A 17829-nucleotide genomic window follows, 5' to 3' on the forward strand; every position below is an offset into this window, starting at 1 on the left:
ATGGTCCCACACCAAGGAACCTGACAGATAGTCCTCCTGCTCCAGGGACACTCTCCTAATGCTAATGGCTTTACTCTTAGGTTCTGAAGCCTGCTTTTTTCAATACTTCTTCATACCTCCTCATGGTTCTTCTTGAGACACAGCAGCTCCTCCCTCAGGGACTCCACCTGAGCCTCCAGGTCAGACTTGCACAGGGTCAGCTCGTCCAGGATCCTGCGCAGGCTGTTGATATCTGACTCTACCAGCTGCCTCAGGGACAGCTCAGTCTGGTACCTGAACACACAGAGTGGGAGGATCTTGTTAGGATGGGATTGGACCACAAGCTCCATGAATGTATACAGTAGTTTGCCTTTCCTCCTCTGGTTCCACCCTGCTAGGTGTGGATCAACTGGGGGAGGTCTTAACTCGCTTAACATCACAAAGGGCCCAAAGATACCCCTAAGGTGGAGTTCTCACTCTGTTCTTGATAGAACACCAAAGCGATCCATTCCCATCTCTGGATTTGGGAGTTATTTGTTTTGTTTTGTTTTAAGAACTTTCTAGAAACTTCCTAGATACAGGTTAAACATCACTTACTAGAAAATCCAAAACCTGAAGTTCTTACCACTCTGAAAGTCTTTGAGGGACAGAGCACCACAGAGAAAACTGCCCCACCTGACTCCCATTGACAGAGCAAAGTCCACATGCAGACGCACTAAAGATAGTGTATAAAACAACATTCCGGCTGTCTTGGAGGTGTATAAACACCTTAACAAATGAGCTTTGTGTTCCGACTCAGGTCCGGTCCCTGAGGCAGCTCAATAGGGGTATTCGAATATTCCACAACTCAGAAAGGAAACCAACCCCTCCCCCCACACACACACATAAAACCACTTCTGGTCCCAAGCACTTCTGAAAAAGGATAGTCAACCCATATCAACTGAAGGGCTAGAGTCTGAATGCCTGTTTGAAGCTTATTTTCCATAGCCAGATTTAGAAGAAGACATGAAAAGAGAAGGTCTGTCTTTCTCATCCCTTACACGTGCCCTTCCAGGCAACAGGAGACCCACAGAGCCATGAACAAGTCAGGCAATAACCACCAGGGTCTGGAAGTCACCCCACTCAAAAGGTTCAACATACTTGGTCCTGAAGTCATCAGAGGCCAGCTTGGCATTGTCGATCTGCACGGCCAGCCTGGCATTCTCAGACTTAGCACACAGAATCTGAAACAATAGTTCTAATGTGAGATCCACTTGAACTTGAGCATGTCTCCCCATTCAAAGAAAGGCAGCTGCTGCTGGGTTCTTAGATAGTCCTCCCTCTCACCTTCTGCTGCAGCTCCTCGATGGTCCTGAAGTAGGACTGGTAGGCGGGGCACACCAGAGGGTCCTGCTGCTGGTTCCTCTCCTGGATCCGAGCCTCCAGCTCTGCATTCTCTCTCTCCAGCTGCCTCACCTTCTCCAGGTAGCTGGCCAGGCGATCATTCAGGAACTGCATGGTCTCCTTCTCGTTGCCATTGAAGGAGCCCTCACAGAACCAATTGCAGTTGCCCACATTGGCAGGGATGTTGCAGGCCCCAGGCAGGGTGCAGCCATGGCAACTGTTGGGTATACATGGCCGGGAGGAGCAGCTGGTGCGGCAGCTCAAGGCAGGCAGGCAAGATTCACAGGACATGGTGTTGGGAGAGGTGATGGGAGGGCAGTGAGCTGCTGAAGGTAGATGAGGGTGAGGTTTGAGTTTCTTCTTCCTTCACAGTCCTTTTATACCCTTAATAGTGGGTGGGGGCTTGGAAAATAGCATAATTTCCTTCCCTAATGCTTCGGCTGATTTTTCTTCAAAATATGCTACTTAGATTGCTTTCAAAGAGTCCCCCCTCATCCTATAAAATTATTCCATTTAGCTTGTGTCACAGAAACAACCTCATCCTGGGTACAAGTGGTTGATGAAATCAGAGTTTCGTCAGATGGCTTCAAAGGAGGCCGATTCATCACCGTCCTGAGAGGCTCACACCATTACTCAGAGGGGAGGATAGCCAGGGACATGAGGTGGGGTTGCTTGGCAATCACAGTCCTTTCCCGGGAGGTTCTGCTGATATAACCACAGCAAAAGCACTGTGGATAAGCATCCTTCCGTTGGCCTTTCCTCTCAAATCTATGCACATTCCAGCATTCAGGGAAATCATCCTGATAAAGAAACTTGGCCTGAACTAGCTGCAAGGAGGCTGATGCTCAGATACTGGCTATGCCTTGGAAAATATGCAGATAGACAGACTAGAATCAGTTGCATGATGGGGATTGGGAAATGAAAATGCAAAATGATGGGTGGATGGGTGGGTGGGTGGGTGGGTGGGTGGGTGGATGGATGGATGGATGAAAGGATGAGGATTGTTCTCAAAGAGGACTTGGCCAGTTGTACACCACAGTCTGTATAGAGCATAGAGATGTACTCTTGGTAGATGGTTGGACCTCAGTTGAACCTCTGAGAGGTGAAGCCATTGGGTGGTTTCTCTGTCTGACATTGAGGGAAATACAGAGAGAGAGAGAGAGAGAGAGAGAGAGAGAGAGAGAGAGAGAGAGAGTTGTACTTATATATCCTTAAGAAGCCAATTCATGTGTTGGGTCAATAATAATCAAACTTTTTAATAATTTTCAATGAAAATGCCCATTTGACACTGTTTCCATGAACACAACATTCCATGCTTTTCTTGGCAAGTCTGTAAAGTAGGTGGAGATGAGCTGGTTGTCCCTTCACTACCTCTGGGGAAACTAAAGCTCAGAAAAGTCACAAGTCCTGTCCAAGAATGCCAAGCCAATGGTTCTGACCAGCAACCAGGTACTGGTGAGTGGGCTTCATGAGAACCAATGAAAATGCCTCACCTGCTGAGATTCTACAAGGGCCAAGCTGACTTTTGCTTCTTGAGCTGATTAAATCAATGTGTTTAAGAGAAGACTGCACTCTCAAAGCACCCCAAGACTGAGAACTGCTGTTTTGCCATGTGTCTGTTGATGGCAATGAAACACCAGGGAAAGGTTTTTTCAAAGCCATTTGGAAGATTTTGGAAAAATGTAGAGCACATTTATTTGCAATATTAAGATGTGTCCAAAAAACACATCATGACTCATGGATCCTATAAGTTTTGTTCATAATCACAGAACCTCTCCATTGCAGATGCTATCTCTACTTAAGTCATGCACAGAGCTTTCTGTTTGGGGAAGCCTGCACTTCTTCAATACTCAGTTTGTGAACAACAAACCTTTCTGCTTTGGAATCAGCTTGACTGTTGTGAAGCTATCCAAAGAGGAGCTGGGAATAAGTTAGATAATTAAAAGCAAACAAACTATAATTATATCAATTATGATTCATTATTGTCTTTAGAACAGCTTGACAAAAAATTAGTTTGGAATGTACCCATGTAAGGAGCTTGTGCACAGGGGACAACTTTGAAGAATGACATTGACCTGGAAGTAGACATTCCATTCTTCAAACTTTATTATATATATATATATATATATATATATATATATATATATAATCAAATGAAAATTGGTTTAATTCTAACACTGTTTATAAACATTCATTGTGATAACATTCTACTGTTTTGCCTAAATCGGGGTAGACTCTCAATAGTTAAAAGCTATATTGGTTTCTTGTTGCTGCTGTCGTGAATTACCACAGAGTTAAAGACTTAAAACAAATCAAATTTATTCCTTAAAATCCCATAAGTTAGAAGTCCAAAACTGTTTTCAAATCAGTGCTGTGCTGTGCTAATATCAATAGTTTAGGAAGCATTTCTACACACCAACCACAGAAAATCCAAAGGGGACTCATGAGGAGACTCATGGACAAAGACACTCACTGCCAAGCTGGCAATGAGTTCAATCCCAGGAACTCATAGATGGAAGGAGAAATGGACTCCTATAGATTGTCCTCTAACTTCTACATATGTGCTTGGCACAGGACCACTCTCTTACACACACATACACACAAAGTGTGTAAATAAATTTATTTTTTTTAATTCCTGAAAGGATCAAAGTCTCAAACATCAGAACTAAAACTATAAAACCTATAATAGAACATCTTCGTGAATCAGGATTTGAAATCCAAAGTTCAGGCAACCAAGAGAAAATCTGAATAAACTTCCTCCAAAATAAAACTCCTGTGCATCAGAAACTCAATCAAGGAGCTGGGGAGATGCCTCAGCCATTAAGAGTGCTCACTGCTCTTTCAGGGAACCCAGGTCAAGTCCCTGTTACCCATGTGGTGGCTCGGAGTCCTCTGTAATTCCAGTTCCAGGGAATCCAATATCTTCTTCTGGCCTCTGTTGACATGATACACACATGATGGTACTTACATATATGCAGACAAAATGCCCTCACACATTAAATAAATTTAAAAATAGAGAAAGAACTCTGTCAAAATAAAAAGAAATAAATATGGTCTGAAAATATAACTTGGTGACATGTGTAAGGCCCTGAGCTCAGAGTCCAAGCCCCAGAAGGCACAAGGGCAGTGAATAAGCCAAGAAGTTCACAAACTGAGGGAAAATATCTACCGATCATGTATCTGGTGGGAAATAAGGTTCAGAATTTACTATGAACTCCTATAACAAAAAAAGAGAGAAAACATCTTTAAAATGGATAAAAGACTTCAACTGACAATTCTCCAAAGAAGATACGCAAATGGCCATTTAAAAAGTTGGTCAGTGTTCTTAGTCATCAAGCACATGCAAATGGAAAGCACAATAAGGTGCCACTTCACACACATTCTGATGACTATTGCTTCAAACAAACAGAAAATAGGAAGCATCGGCAAGAATATGAATAATTGGAACCCTGTACTCTTCTGGAGAGAATTTCAAATGGTGCATATACTGTGCCAAAGATACATTGTCTTGATCATATCAGTTCACATGATTGTGGTTCAAAACATCCCAAGCATCCTCTGGGTTTTTATGAAGTCAACATTCATCATTTCTGTGGATATTCCTTACAGTTAAAGGAAGCTGCCCTTTTTGTGAGAAATATTGCTGTCCCATACACCCACAGCTTGTCTCTTCCAATGGTCAGATATTTGTTTCCAGGCAACTGGGTTGTTCAGGTGCCAGGGTTCTGTGTCTTCGGGTGATAGCACTCTTTGAAGGCCTAACTTTATGCCTCTTTACAAATTGTGAGTAACTTGTGGTTGGGAGTTGCCTGTAAATGTCTCTCCCTGCTACATCACCCAGCATCTACACAGTAAGAAATGACATGAGAAAAGATAAATACCCCATGAAGTACTGATGTATCTTGTCAATCAGTGACTGAACGCTCAGGCTAATGATGCATGCATAAAAGAGGAAGACATCCTGGGCATGGCAAGGAAAGCCAGGTTGCCTGGACCACAATAACCCAGAATCATAGGGCATCTGATCCAAGGATCTTACTGAGGAAAAGATGACTTTTCTAGAACCTCCTAGCAATCTCTAGATCATCCCTCCTAGTTCGGGCTTATATATCAAAGCTCTGGGAGAATCCACGTCATGGAGAGAAATATAGCAACGATGAAAGGGAGACAGCAACCCAGCACTGTAGCAGCCTCGCCCTCACTCCTGATGGCTGTTCTACCTCACCCATGGATTCAGGGTGTCAGGCTAGCCATCTGCCCATCAAGACTCAAGCCATTACACAGCCTGACTTTCAAGTGGCTTTTTATAGAGTCTTCAAGTGGTGAGTAGATGGCAACAAATGAGAACCAATAAGAAAGGCATCTGCTTTAGACAGGAAAATGTTTATTGTGAGATCACAAGGGAGGGCCGATGGCACTTCAGAGTCCTCTGGGCAAGCCAAGGAAAAGTCAAGTCCTTCTGAAGGGAAAGGCAGGCAGGGAATGGTCTGGAGAAGGGTGCAGGAGTTGAAGGCACAATTGAAGGCACAGTTTCTGGGGCCATCATCCTAACACTGTGCTGGTTATTCGTTTTGCGTTTTTATGCCTGCTTTGTGGAATGAACGAGAACAGGTTGGAGCTCTGGAACACTGTGTCCTTGTCCCTTTGGCATCCCCCAGGTTCTAGCGTACAAAGGAGTTGCATGGCCCACAGCGGGGACGTGGGACACAAGGTGTGCAAGGGGCAGGGGGTGGGCACGGGGTGCAGGGATTGGAGACACAGGGCCCGATGGGCTTGCCACACGCATTGCTTGTGGCACAGGGATTGCAGGGTAGCCTAGAAAAAAAAATAGAACAAAAAGGTGAGGTGAGGCCACATATCAGAGAGTTCCCAAGAATAACTACATAGGACCACATTATCAGTGAGTCCCCAAGAGTAGAAGTCCTGTCAGGACTTGTCCTGATCTAGAACAAAGAATGGCAAGTCCCCCTCTACTACAAAACCTTTAAATCACTAAAATACAGAGAGCCACAAATACTACACAGATACCCCAAAGCTATACACACCTTGAGTGGATTACTGCCTTTGCCATGCCCTAGCGTCCTTACATAGAATAGTTACACAAGCAGATAAGATAGTGGCTATCTTACGCTGTCTATACAATGAAGTATTGTAAAGACGGCTCATATAACCCTACATATTAGCACAGTAGAATACAAATATAGCTGTACAATCTCAATTTGCACACAAACAACTGTGCCAGCAAGCCACTTGATATTTTCATGATGGTGATGGTGTTGTCAGTTCTGTTTGAGCATGTCAAGTGGAAAGGCATGATTTTCTTTCCCTAGGCAGACAGTCTCTGAGGGATCCAACTGAGTCCTATACTCCCTTCTGAAGTCTCATCAAATCCATCCTTCTCTGTACTCACTTGCAGTCCTCGCTCTCCAGCAGGCCTCTGTACGTGTTGATCTCACACTCCAGCCGGGCACGGATGTCCAGCAGCACCTGGTACTCCTGGTTCTGACGCTCCAGGTCAGCCCGGATCTCACCAAGCTGGGACTCCACGTTGGTGATCAGGCACTGAACCTGGGACAGCTGGGAGCTGTAGCGAGCCTCGCTCTCTGTCAGTGTGTTTTCCAGAGAGTTTCTCTGTGGGGGAGAAGACACAGGCTGTCACAGAGCTGCTCCCTCTAAAGGTTCCTGCATGACCTCCCAAAGGAGTCACGGGCTTGAAGAGAAAGAGATGGAGGGAGTGGTCCCGGGTCTGGACACTACACACCAGGTTGTGCTGGGCCTGCAGCTCGATCTCCAGGGCGTTGACTGTGCGTCTCAGCTCGATGATCTCTGCCTGGCAGGATTGCAGCTGCTCTGAGCTGGACACCACCTGCTTGTTCAGCTCCTCAGTCTGCAGGAAGCAAGGGCAGAGACAGGATCAGACCCTGCCTTAGGGTCCTGGGGGCCTCAGTGCCCAGGTGAGCATGAGCTCAGATGCCCACCTGTGTGGTGAACCATTCCTCCACTTCTCTGCGGTTGGTTTCCACCAGGGCCTCGTACTGACACCTGGTCTCGTTGAGTACACGGTTCAGGTCCACAGTGGGAGCGGCGTCCACTTCCACGTTGAGGCGGTCTCCAAGCTGGCAGCGCAGGGTGTTGACTTCCTGCAAATATATAAATTCATAGTTACTGTTCTCAATGAGTCTCAGAGATTACCCTGCCTGTTGAAGCCCTCCTAAGTCTATTTCCTCCTAAGAAGAACCTTAGGAGCTATTATATCAACTCAAGGCAAATAATCTCTGTGGGCTCAACTCCTTCCTCACCATTACCCCCAGGGTTTACTGGGCTGCTGAAGAGCAGGCTGACAAACAAGTTTCCCCAACTGGAAACTGTGACACCCTCAAATGCAGAAATATAGCTGAGCTGTTTCAGATTGTACATCAAATAATTCTTGCTACCAAAAAAGAAGCAAAATCATGTCTTGGCACTTCCCAGGAGTACCCACTCATTCTTCACCAAGACTTATTCTCTTTAGCAAGACAAAAATCAGATCGCCAATATAACAAGACTGGAACTCTACGGCTCAGTGGGCAGTTGCCAGCAAATGGAGATGTCTGGGAAATAATACTTGTGTTTTTAACTTGAGGTATGTCCTATCTGAGAACATGGACAAGTTCATCTATAGTTTTCTCTCATTGGGTCTTGGTGGCTCTAAAGCAGATTCATAAAAACATCCTGAGATTCATGTTTATAACCTTAGTTCTGCTTCTCCCAACCCCAAAGCCTGAGGCTGAGTTAGGTCCTTCATCTAATCTCACCTCCTCGTGGTTCCTCTTGAGGCACAGCAGCTCCTCCTTCAGTGACTCCACCTGAGCCTCCAGGTCAGATTTGCAGAGGGTCAGCTCATCCAGGATCCTGCGCAGGCCATTGATGTCTGACTCCACCAGCTGCCGCAGAGACAGCTCAGTCTCATACCTGAAAATGGACAAGGTCAGAGGAGCAACTGGTAGATCTTCAAGACTCCGAACAATAATCCTTGCCAGAAGACATTTGCTTTGCCTTCTTACTTCCTGCAATGAACACTCCCAGGGGACAGAGAGTTCTGGATGCTCCATCAAAACTCAACATTGTCCTTTTCCATTTTTGTGATTCCTTTTGCTTTATTCTGCCTAAAACATCATTTGCAGAATCATTTAAAACTAACAGATTGTCTGCTGCTAGGAAAGCTATGGAAATCCCTTTCTTTAGCTGGAGGTTAAGCAAACTAAAAGGATGCTAGTATGTCTGTCAAATGACTCACTTGGTCCTGAAGTCATCTGCAGCCAGCTTGGCATTATCTATCTGTACCACCAGCCTGGCATTCTCAGATTTGCTGCATAGAATCTGAGGAAGGAGAGACCATATGAATTAGTGAGCATCAAAACTAAATACAAAACCATTAGTTTCTTTAAAAATGGATAGCAGGGAAAATGGGAAAACAAGGATCATTATGGGATGGAAACAAGAAACACTTCTTCTCCACCTCAGGCTGAGAGCCATAGCAAGTTACCATCACTTAGACATGTCAATGTGGCCCCTCACCTTCTGCTGCAGCTCCTCGATGGTCCTGAAGTAGGACTGGTAGGCGGGGCACACCAGAGGGTCCTGCTGCTGGTTCCTCTCCTGGATCCGAGCCTCCAGCTCTGCATTCTCTCTCTCCAGCTGCCTCACCTTCTCCAGGTAGCTGGCCAGGCGGTCATTCAGGAACTGCATGGTCTCCTTCTCGTTGCCATTGAAGGAGCCCTCACAGAACCAATTGCAGTTGCCCACATTGGCAGGGATGTTGCAGGCCCCAGGCAGGGTGCAGCCATGGCAACTGTTGGGTATACATGGCCGGGAGGAGCAGCTGGTGCGGCAGCTCATGGTGGGCAGGCAGCAGTTGTATGGCATGGTGCTGGAGGGAGTGAGGTGCCTGGCTGAAGACACAGAGTGGACTCTCCAAGCCTCGGAGCTCTGGGTGTCCTTCCTCTGGTGAGCATTTATAACCCTTCTACAGAGGGTGTGGACACAGTATGTAAAATCTTTTTTTCTTTGTACTTCACTAGTTTTCAAACGCCCTGTCCTTCACTCTGTCATTTGCCTCCCTCGGAAGAGTCCCTGATCCCATAAAATTCTTTACTTGAGCTTCTTGCTAAGTCAGGACTCTTCTTCAGCCATTACACCCATGAAATCAGAGTTCTGTGGTAGAGCTTCAAAGGAACCACATGGTCCAGCCCTGGTCAGTTGGGTGTTGTTCCATCCAGTGACATTCTTTTATGTTACAAGATCCTGAGCACCTATAGTCAACTGTGTCTCCTAGTGAATCTGCCCGAGAGAGAGAGAGAGAGAGAGAGAGAGAGAGAGAGAGAGAGAGAGAGATTGCTTGAAGACATTACATTCAGTTACAGTCATCAGCTCTTGCTCCTTGTGGTGAGAGACAACTCTCTAAATGTTGCTGTAACCCAGGCCAAGGATGGATGACTGTGGTGGTGATTTGAGCTGATCTGAGCCTTGGCTATGAAAGTTGGAGAACTGTCTGTGAGTTACAGGACCATGTATGTAATGGCCTCTGTTATCACTGAAGAGAGCGGTAGAGACTTGAATAATCACCTTGAGGACAGAGCAGTTTCTGGAAGAAGAGACAGTTCTGAAAGATTTCCAAAAAATATTAGCTGATGGGGTCAGTGTAAATTCATTTAAACTGTCTAGGAAAAGAAACGTGGAAGGAAAAAGGAAGTATTCACCAAACTTTTACATGGGACATCAATCAAAACAGAATGAATGGGTTCATTTAAGACAGTCAAGAGATAATCCAAATGGGTTAGGAATATAGCTCTGTAGTAGGTAGAGCATTTGCCTACTATATGCAGTGTCCTACCTAGATCCATACCCTGACAAGGTAAAGAGGTAGCCTAAAGGGGTCTCCCTGGGCAAGAAATCACATTATCTTAAACTTGAGTCAATTGGCTCTATTGCATGTAACATATCCATGTCAGCTTTAACATTAAAAATCACTTTTAAATTTTCAGTTAAACTTTCTAACATTCTGCCCTATTCTCTAAGTTCAATGTATGTATATGCAATGTTCTTTTCTGGGCATCCAAGCTCCAGTCCTACTGATTTGCATACAGATGTTCTAAGGACAAAGGGTTCAAAAAGTATGAAAGGAAGGCTAAATTATGTCACTGAATCCAAGAGCTTAGATGCTATGAAGGATAATACTGAGGTACCCTATAAGCACAGGATTTGGCCTGGGGTTAGGGTTGGGGTGGAGGAATGGAGGCAAGCTAGAAATGGGTGATAGTGGACAGGACCAGAAGATCTGAAGATGAAATTGTGAATGTATAAAAGTTATATAATTATAGGCACTGCCAGATACTCTTTACATCTCCAGAGCATCATCCAAAGCTCCTGTGGCTTTGGCTGGCAGCCAGAGCTTCTGCTTGACTGACAAATTATTGGAGTCCTGCTCCCTGTGAGCTTTCATGATAGTCTTCATGTGGCTGGAGTCTCCGATAAAAGGCCCATTGTCTGCACTCTCCAAGACCATTAGGCCCTGCTTATTATAAAAAACGTTCAGATTTTTAAAGGCCCAGAGCACTACAAAGCAGACTTGGACTTGTAATATAATCAAATTTTCTTTGTTCCCCCCCCCAAGACTATTAAAGTGAGAGAAATAGGCGGGTCTAGAGACGGGTACCACCCAGACTTTGCATCAGAAGGACACCAGGCAGTCGGCAGAGAGCTTCTGTCACTTTCCATCTGGGCATGGGATGATTGGCAAGGTGACTTCATCCAAAGATGGGAACCCATGGGTAAAGACCAAAAGAAGCCTCTGACTTCCCCATGCTTATCCACCTGCTCCAAAGCTTCCAGAAAAGAGCTGCTTCCTCAACCTGCCTTCTTCCCCATTAAAGGAAGCCTTGCCTGAGCACCCATGGAATGCCTGCAGCATCCTCCAATCCCTTTGATTTAAACTGTGGGCTGCCCAGTGTAGCCCCCTAGAGGCCTCTACCAAGAACAATGTTCAGGTGTTTATACAGGAGAAGATTTGTGGATTTGGTCATCCAGGAGGACAATAATAGAATCCCACCAATACAGAGCAATCAAAGAAATGGAACCAGATGGATACAAGGAGGAGACTGCCCAATAAGAAAAACAAGAATGTTCAGAAGAAAACAACAAGGAGGAAATGTGGATGGGAATTCCAGAACTGTGCAGAGCCACATGAATTAGACAGAGCTAACCCACTTTCAAATGGGCTAACCTGCAAGAGTGCAAAGCTGAGAAGTAACCAGGATGTACAAAACTGATTCCAGAAAAACAGCCTGCCCTGCTGAGCATCCTGCGAGGGGTAATGGAGACAGGCCCTGCAAGGCCTGCAGACACGGGACCATGTTTTCTGAGGCCTCTGAAAGATAATCTTGACCCACAGTGTCTAAAGCAAAGCATCATATCCACCATCCAGATTTGTTTGTAGCGGAAATGCACAGTTGTTTGCATTCAGGCAGTGTAAACTCCAAGAGCAGCAACGCCATTTGTTCCTTACCAATATGGGATATTGGAGTATGAAAGGGGGCAAGGAATGGGGACAGTCACACATGCACTGGCTGTGGGTGTTGAACAAACATCAGTCACATTGAAGATGAAGGAAGGACAGATTACCTGGACAGGTTACCTATTCCTGGATGTATGTGGCTTCCCTGCCAACTGCCCTGCAGAAGGTTGTGTAGAACAATTCAGGATGGAGACCTCAGGCAGACAAGCTGGTGAGTAAGCACAAGACGGGCATCTCTTGCCATTCTAGCCTCCCTTTCAGTGTTTTCAAAATATCAACCAGCTTCAGTAGATTTGCCCCTTAACTAATAAGGAAAATAAGATCTCAGGCTTAAGGGTCCCCAGGATCTCACTTGGGCTAGCAATAGATTTAAGTGCTTTCTTTCCTGATTTACTAATTGGAATATTTGTTTGCATGTTTTAATCCTTCTAAGAGAAACTGAGCTCTCCATGGACCCTCAAACATGTCTTTCTTTGTCCGGTTCAATTTAATTCAAAATACATCCACTAGGAGCCTTTTCTATGCTGAGAACAGAATCAAATTAAAGCCAAAGCATCATAGCTGGTAAGGGATTCCCAGCTATGCTTATGGATAATTCATACCAATCAGTCACAATCTGGACCATGAAAGTAAACAAGAAATGGACAGAAGTAAAGAGATGAGGTATTTTAATGGTGTCAGGTGACATTTGGAAATAAACTCGTATTTAATATAACTTTAAGATTACATCTATGATGTTAAGAGCAGCAACATTTGCTGACTGTCCACTATGTGTCTAACATAGTCCCAAGGGCAGGGTCATGGTGGATATGAACTATGATGTGTTCTTGCCCCTCTTGGAGCTCTCAGACTTGCATAATGCCGTGCGTGTACTTGGACTCGGCGATAAAATATCCTTCCTTTACACACCACCACTTCTCCCTCAACCTGTCACTTGCCTCATATTCCAGTTGGACCATTTCAATCACAGTTCATAGTTCTCAACCCCAGGGTGGATCCTCCTGGTCACTGCTTCTGCCATTACAAACATATGTGACCAAACCCAGCTTTTTAGGCAAGTTCACAGGGATTTAAACTTGGGTCCTCATGCTTGCACAACGGCCCATCTCACCATCTCCAAGCCCTAGCTGCCAATTTTTCAAAGGTTCATTTGTATTCTGCTTTTCAGGCAATTTGTAGGCAGGAATTGAAGGAATTAAGCTTATTAGAATTCTAATGCCCTTAAGAATCTTTTTCTGGAAATTATTTTTCTAGTTGGATCTTGTTGATTTGGGGTCCACAAGGAAGAGGGAGTTGATGGCCGTGCATCAGCCCCATGGCCTCCCCAAGGGTGTGTTTTTAAGAAAGGAAAAGGGCTTTTGACATGTGCAATGTAAGAAATGGTTCCAGGGGTGTGGGACAGTGGAGGAAAAGAAGATATCATGTGAATTTTGTCCATTTAAAAAGGAATAATAAAGGGGGATAAGAGTCAGAGTGTAGTGGGAGGCAGCACTCAAACCTACTGATGGGCACATGCCACACTGCCCTCTTTAGACCAAAGATCGCATAAGTGTGGAGGACCTTGGAAGCAACCAACATAGAGGATGTCGAAGAACTAAGGGAAAGAGAGGCATGTGTTTTTTTAGTATAATAATCAACATAAAGGATAGTCCTTGGCTGAAGAAAGCCAATTGTTCTGGCCAACGCCAGACGATTGGCCTGGAATGTTGAGTCTGTGTGGAGAAGATGTAGGACGTGAGGGACCCTAGTAATGTGATCTTTTGGGGGATCCTGGGTTCTGGAGTGAATGTCTTTCCCCTGAAGTCTATCCTAGTATTTAAGAACAATCAGGGTGTGAAGGTTCAGCTGCACCTAACTTCACCAAAGCTCTCAATGGCTGCGTGCAGAGAAAGAGCAATGGGCCAGAAGTGAACCTAGGCTTGAGTGCCTGATTTTACCCCCTCATCTATGAACCTGGGAGGAGACGATTTGCCTTTTTGGGCCTGAGCAGTCCCCATTGAACAACAAGGAAAATGATGCCTACTCAACCTCCCTTAAGATTGTTTGGAATTCAAACGCAATAAGTGGTATTCTTTGTGAATGGCGATATCCTTTGTGAATGGCGATATTCTTTGTGAATGGTAAACGCAGTGGGCATGGATGAGGGTTTCAGACCATGTTCCTTCTTCCTCAATATGTGCTGTGATTTGGGGTTATGGCATGGAAGGTTTGACACATGGATTAAGCTTCTTCATCAAACCCTAGTCATCAAAACTGTGCTTAAGTTTCAAGATACTTGGAGATACTATGGAGTTTTCATTCCTCCCACCTCCTCGACTCGGAATGATTCCTGTAACAGCAGCATCCTCCTTTCCTCTAAGGCAATGGTTCTCAATCTGAGGGTCTTGACTCCCTTTGGGTCAAATGATCCTGCCATAGGGGTCACCTAAGACCATCAGAAAACACAGATGTTTATATTACAATTAATAATAGTTGCAAAATTGGAGTTAAGAAATAGCAACCAAAAAATTTTATGATTGGGGCTCCTCAACGTGAGGAACTGTATTAAAGGGTCACAGTGTTAGGAAGGTTGAGAACTACTTCTTTAAGGGAAGAAACCAAAACAATGGCATAATCATGGTTCTGACAATCCTACTGACAAAATCTGAGACTCAGCTTCTGAAACACAGTGGTTAGAGTGCAGTTGCAGGAGGCAGACTGACCTAAGCCTGAATCTTGTATTCTTCATTCAGTATCTATGGGACTTTCAATGTGCTATTTATCCTCTTGAAGCCTTGGCACCTCATCTTCAAAGTGGAAAATAATACTGATTTTGTGGGATTACTGTGAGGATTAAGTGGGTTTATGTATGTAGACGTATCTACAACTTAGATCAGGTTTTAGTTCATAATAAGTGTTCAATACATGTATCCTCTGATGAGGAGGAGGAGAATTCATCATCATCACCATGATTTCAGTGCTGGTGATGATGGATGTTACATTCCAGGAAATGTCTTCTCTCTCTCTCTCTCTCTCTCTCTCTCTCTCTCTCTCTCTCTCTCTCTCTCTCTCACACACACACACACACACACACACACACACACAGACACACACACACACACACACACCCCAAGTATAATAATCCCTGGGCCCAGCATTTCTTCCCAAGACACCAAAGCATTTCCCATACAGCCTCCTCACACCGAATCATCTCATTATAAGAGCCAGTCAAGTCGTTGGATATGAACTTAATAAACACAGGTCAATGCCCCTGAGGTCCCACTGACTCACCTCATGCTACCAGAAGAATCCTTCAACCACTGAGTGACTCACCCTCCCTCTCTCTTCCTTATATGGGCAGAGCAATGCTTTCCTACGATGTCTTAATACAAGAATAGGATGGTTTATTTTGTTAGACATCTTTGAACTTGTTGGATGAAAGAAACGGTTTAAGCACAAAGGAGGAGTAAAGAGGTTGGGCCAGATGCTTGCTGCAGTAAGATTAATCAAAACCACACTTTCTCATTGAGACTGTTGTTGGTCAGAGCCTCAGGCTTCAGTTACCCTGGGCCACACTCCACCACTTAAAGGAAAGAACAGAGTTACAGGGAAGAGGAGGGTGTGACAGCCTCTGGCCTTCCCTCAGCACCCCATGGTAAAAGTCACAAGTTCTCACAATCGAATCAATGTCCACATGGACATTTGCCCACAGGGCAGGAGTCTTAGCATGAGAATAACAAGAGGTAGAGCAGCCACATTCTAACTTAATCTCCTCCTCTCTGCCTTTAGAGCGTGAGACTATATAGCCTCTTCTACACGGGAGAGCCATACCACAATGGGAGCTGGATTAAACCACCAGCAGCTGCCCTTTGTATGCTTCACGGCCAGCTACTGTAATTTGTAAAGTTTACAAATCAGAGGGTGGGGAGCAGAGCCTGCTCAAGTGCCTGTGGTTTCACTGGTGATTAAGAACTAGAAAGCAGGAGTCAGAAGGTGGGAGGAGCCAGCAAATGGACTATCACCTCACGCCCAAGTGCCCGGATGCCCTCCTTGGTGGTTGTAAAACTTTTTTTAAAAAATATCTCCAGAGATGTTTCTCATCTTTGATCAGCTGTGGTGCTGAGTTCTGGAGACATTGTCTGTTCTCAGCCATGGGTGCTTCAGATTAAGTTATCTGTGTGTTCTAGGCCAAGGCATCTGCCAGAAGCACTCACTCACTGATGCAACTTCACGGGGAGCTTGAGTGGACCAGTATGTCTTGTTCTTTCCAAACTGATGGCACATGAGACTTAGCAGTTGCCATCATTTCCCATTTTCAGGGTTTCTACGTACACACGAGACACTGTCTCCATGGCACAATGAACTCCTCACCCATGAAGTGCATTGGGAAAGCGAGGCCAAACCTTTCTATAAGAAGCGCCTGGCCAAACGGAGGCTTACACTTAGCATACTCCTAGTCTAGGGGCTCCTAAACTTTTGTATGCATTAGAATCACCTGAAAGACTTAATAAAAGCAACTTCTTGTTCAAAAAGTTTCGGAAAATCTCAAAACTGTGCACAGCTAACCAGTCCTTGTTGATGCTGATGCCACTGGTTGGAGATCCATGGTTCCAGAATGAGCCAGAAAGCTTCTGTGTAATTTTTCCTTTCAAATCTTCCAAAGGATGGATTTTGGACCTCCTTCAAAGAGACTAGAGTTTAAGTCTTGACTCAGCCACTAAGAAGAACAACAGCTGCCCTCTCTTTGCAGGGTTGTTGTTGTGGTACCCAGGGCTCCTTTGAAGTCACTCCCAAAAGCTCTCTGCTATCATATTTGGTATTGACACAATGTCAGGGTGTGTACTGGCAGTCCTCACCCTGATATGTGTTGAACTTGCCCTGAAGCTGGACCTTAATGCTGGCAACACCTGATACCCCAGTTTCTGCCTTAGGTGGGCCTGATGAGACTTGGCATCTGGGTCAGCACAAGGCCACAAGGGCCTCTGCCTCACATAGATGTTCTGACACAGAAGATGAGGAAACAGGTTAAGAATCATCTACCTATGTCTCCAACCTCTTCAATAAACCATGACATTTCCAGGCCCAGGGAACAAGTCAACCCCTATGAGCAGTCTCCAGCATGTGGGTGGGATGGGCCAAGTCTTCTCTATCTGCACAAGCCTGGGGATTTGGCATGGAGCTCAGCTCCAGTGTTAACAATAGACAGAATGGTCTTAAGCTGAAACACAGTGATTCAGAACAGAGCCAGGGGTCCTGTCTGCTCTGCCTCACACCCCTGGCCTGTAGAGTCACCATTGTCCCTCTTAGACTGATCTCCACCAGAGTCCCACTCGGACACCATGTTCCCTCCAGCAGCCTGCTCAGATTCACAGTAGACTCAGTATCTGGAGGAATTCAGAGCATGTGCCCCAGCAGATACTCAGAAACCACACTTCGGGAGAAAGATGACATCTCGTTGCCCTCCACTCAATTTCAGCTCCCATTCACTGTGTTCCTCAGTGCCTTCTCTGAACTCTGTGAAGAAGCAATGTCTGCCCTTCCTGGCAGCATCCGTCATTGTGGTCTACAGACATCTTCTAGAGAGCCAAGAGAGAAGGAGAATTGGGTTTTTTCCAGGATGGAGCCTCCTGATAAATTATCTAATCTCAAGTGGTTAGCCCTAAACAAAAGCACACATGAGCAACACAAAACAGACTCCATAGGCAATATTAAATACATACATGCTTTTTTAAGTGCATGTGTATGAATCAAAAACTAAAGAATTAAGAGGTTTTAAACTTGAGGAGTTGGGGTACATGGAAGAAGTTGCAGGGAGGAAGGGGGTGAAAATAAGGCAAATATAATATGAAATTCTAAGAACTTTTGAGTTAATTTAAAAATAAACTCTGGTTCTGTCTACTGTGACTGTATCCTAATTAAGACAATGTCTGTTCTGG

At 45.0% G+C, this 17829-nt stretch overlaps 1 protein-coding gene across 4 annotated transcripts in view; it reads right to left on the bottom strand.

The window, feature by feature from the left end:
- LOC127216194 (keratin, type I cuticular Ha1) overlaps window positions 1–9321 on the bottom strand; it is a 46871-nt gene extending 37550 nt beyond the window's left edge. Inside the window, exons 1-7 of one of the 4 annotated variants that reach the window (XM_051176788.1) lie at window positions 8920–9320; window positions 8639–8721; window positions 8157–8313; window positions 7341–7502; window positions 7124–7249; window positions 6773–6993; window positions 5727–6177 (exon numbers count right to left, since the gene is read on the bottom strand). In XM_051176788.1, coding sequence (XP_051032745.1) covers window positions 6024–6177; window positions 6773–6993; window positions 7124–7249; window positions 7341–7502; window positions 8157–8313; window positions 8639–8721; window positions 8920–9267 — 1251 coding nt within the window. In that variant the 5' untranslated portion in view covers window positions 9268–9320 and the 3' untranslated portion in view covers window positions 5727–6023. Of the gene's footprint in view, window positions 1–116; window positions 274–1119; window positions 1203–1305; window positions 1716–5726; window positions 6178–6772; window positions 6994–7123; window positions 7250–7340; window positions 7503–8156; window positions 8314–8638; window positions 8722–8919 lie in introns of those variants that run through there. The other 3 variants (XM_051176842.1, XM_051176818.1, XM_051176827.1) reach the window with 3 other exon arrangements.
- Between the last annotated feature and the right edge of the window lie 8508 nt (window positions 9322–17829).

The sequence above is a fragment of the Phodopus roborovskii genome, unplaced genomic scaffold, assembly GCF_943737965.1.
Source record: "Phodopus roborovskii unplaced genomic scaffold, PHOROB, whole genome shotgun sequence".
Lineage (NCBI taxonomy): Eukaryota > Metazoa > Chordata > Mammalia > Rodentia > Cricetidae > Phodopus > Phodopus roborovskii.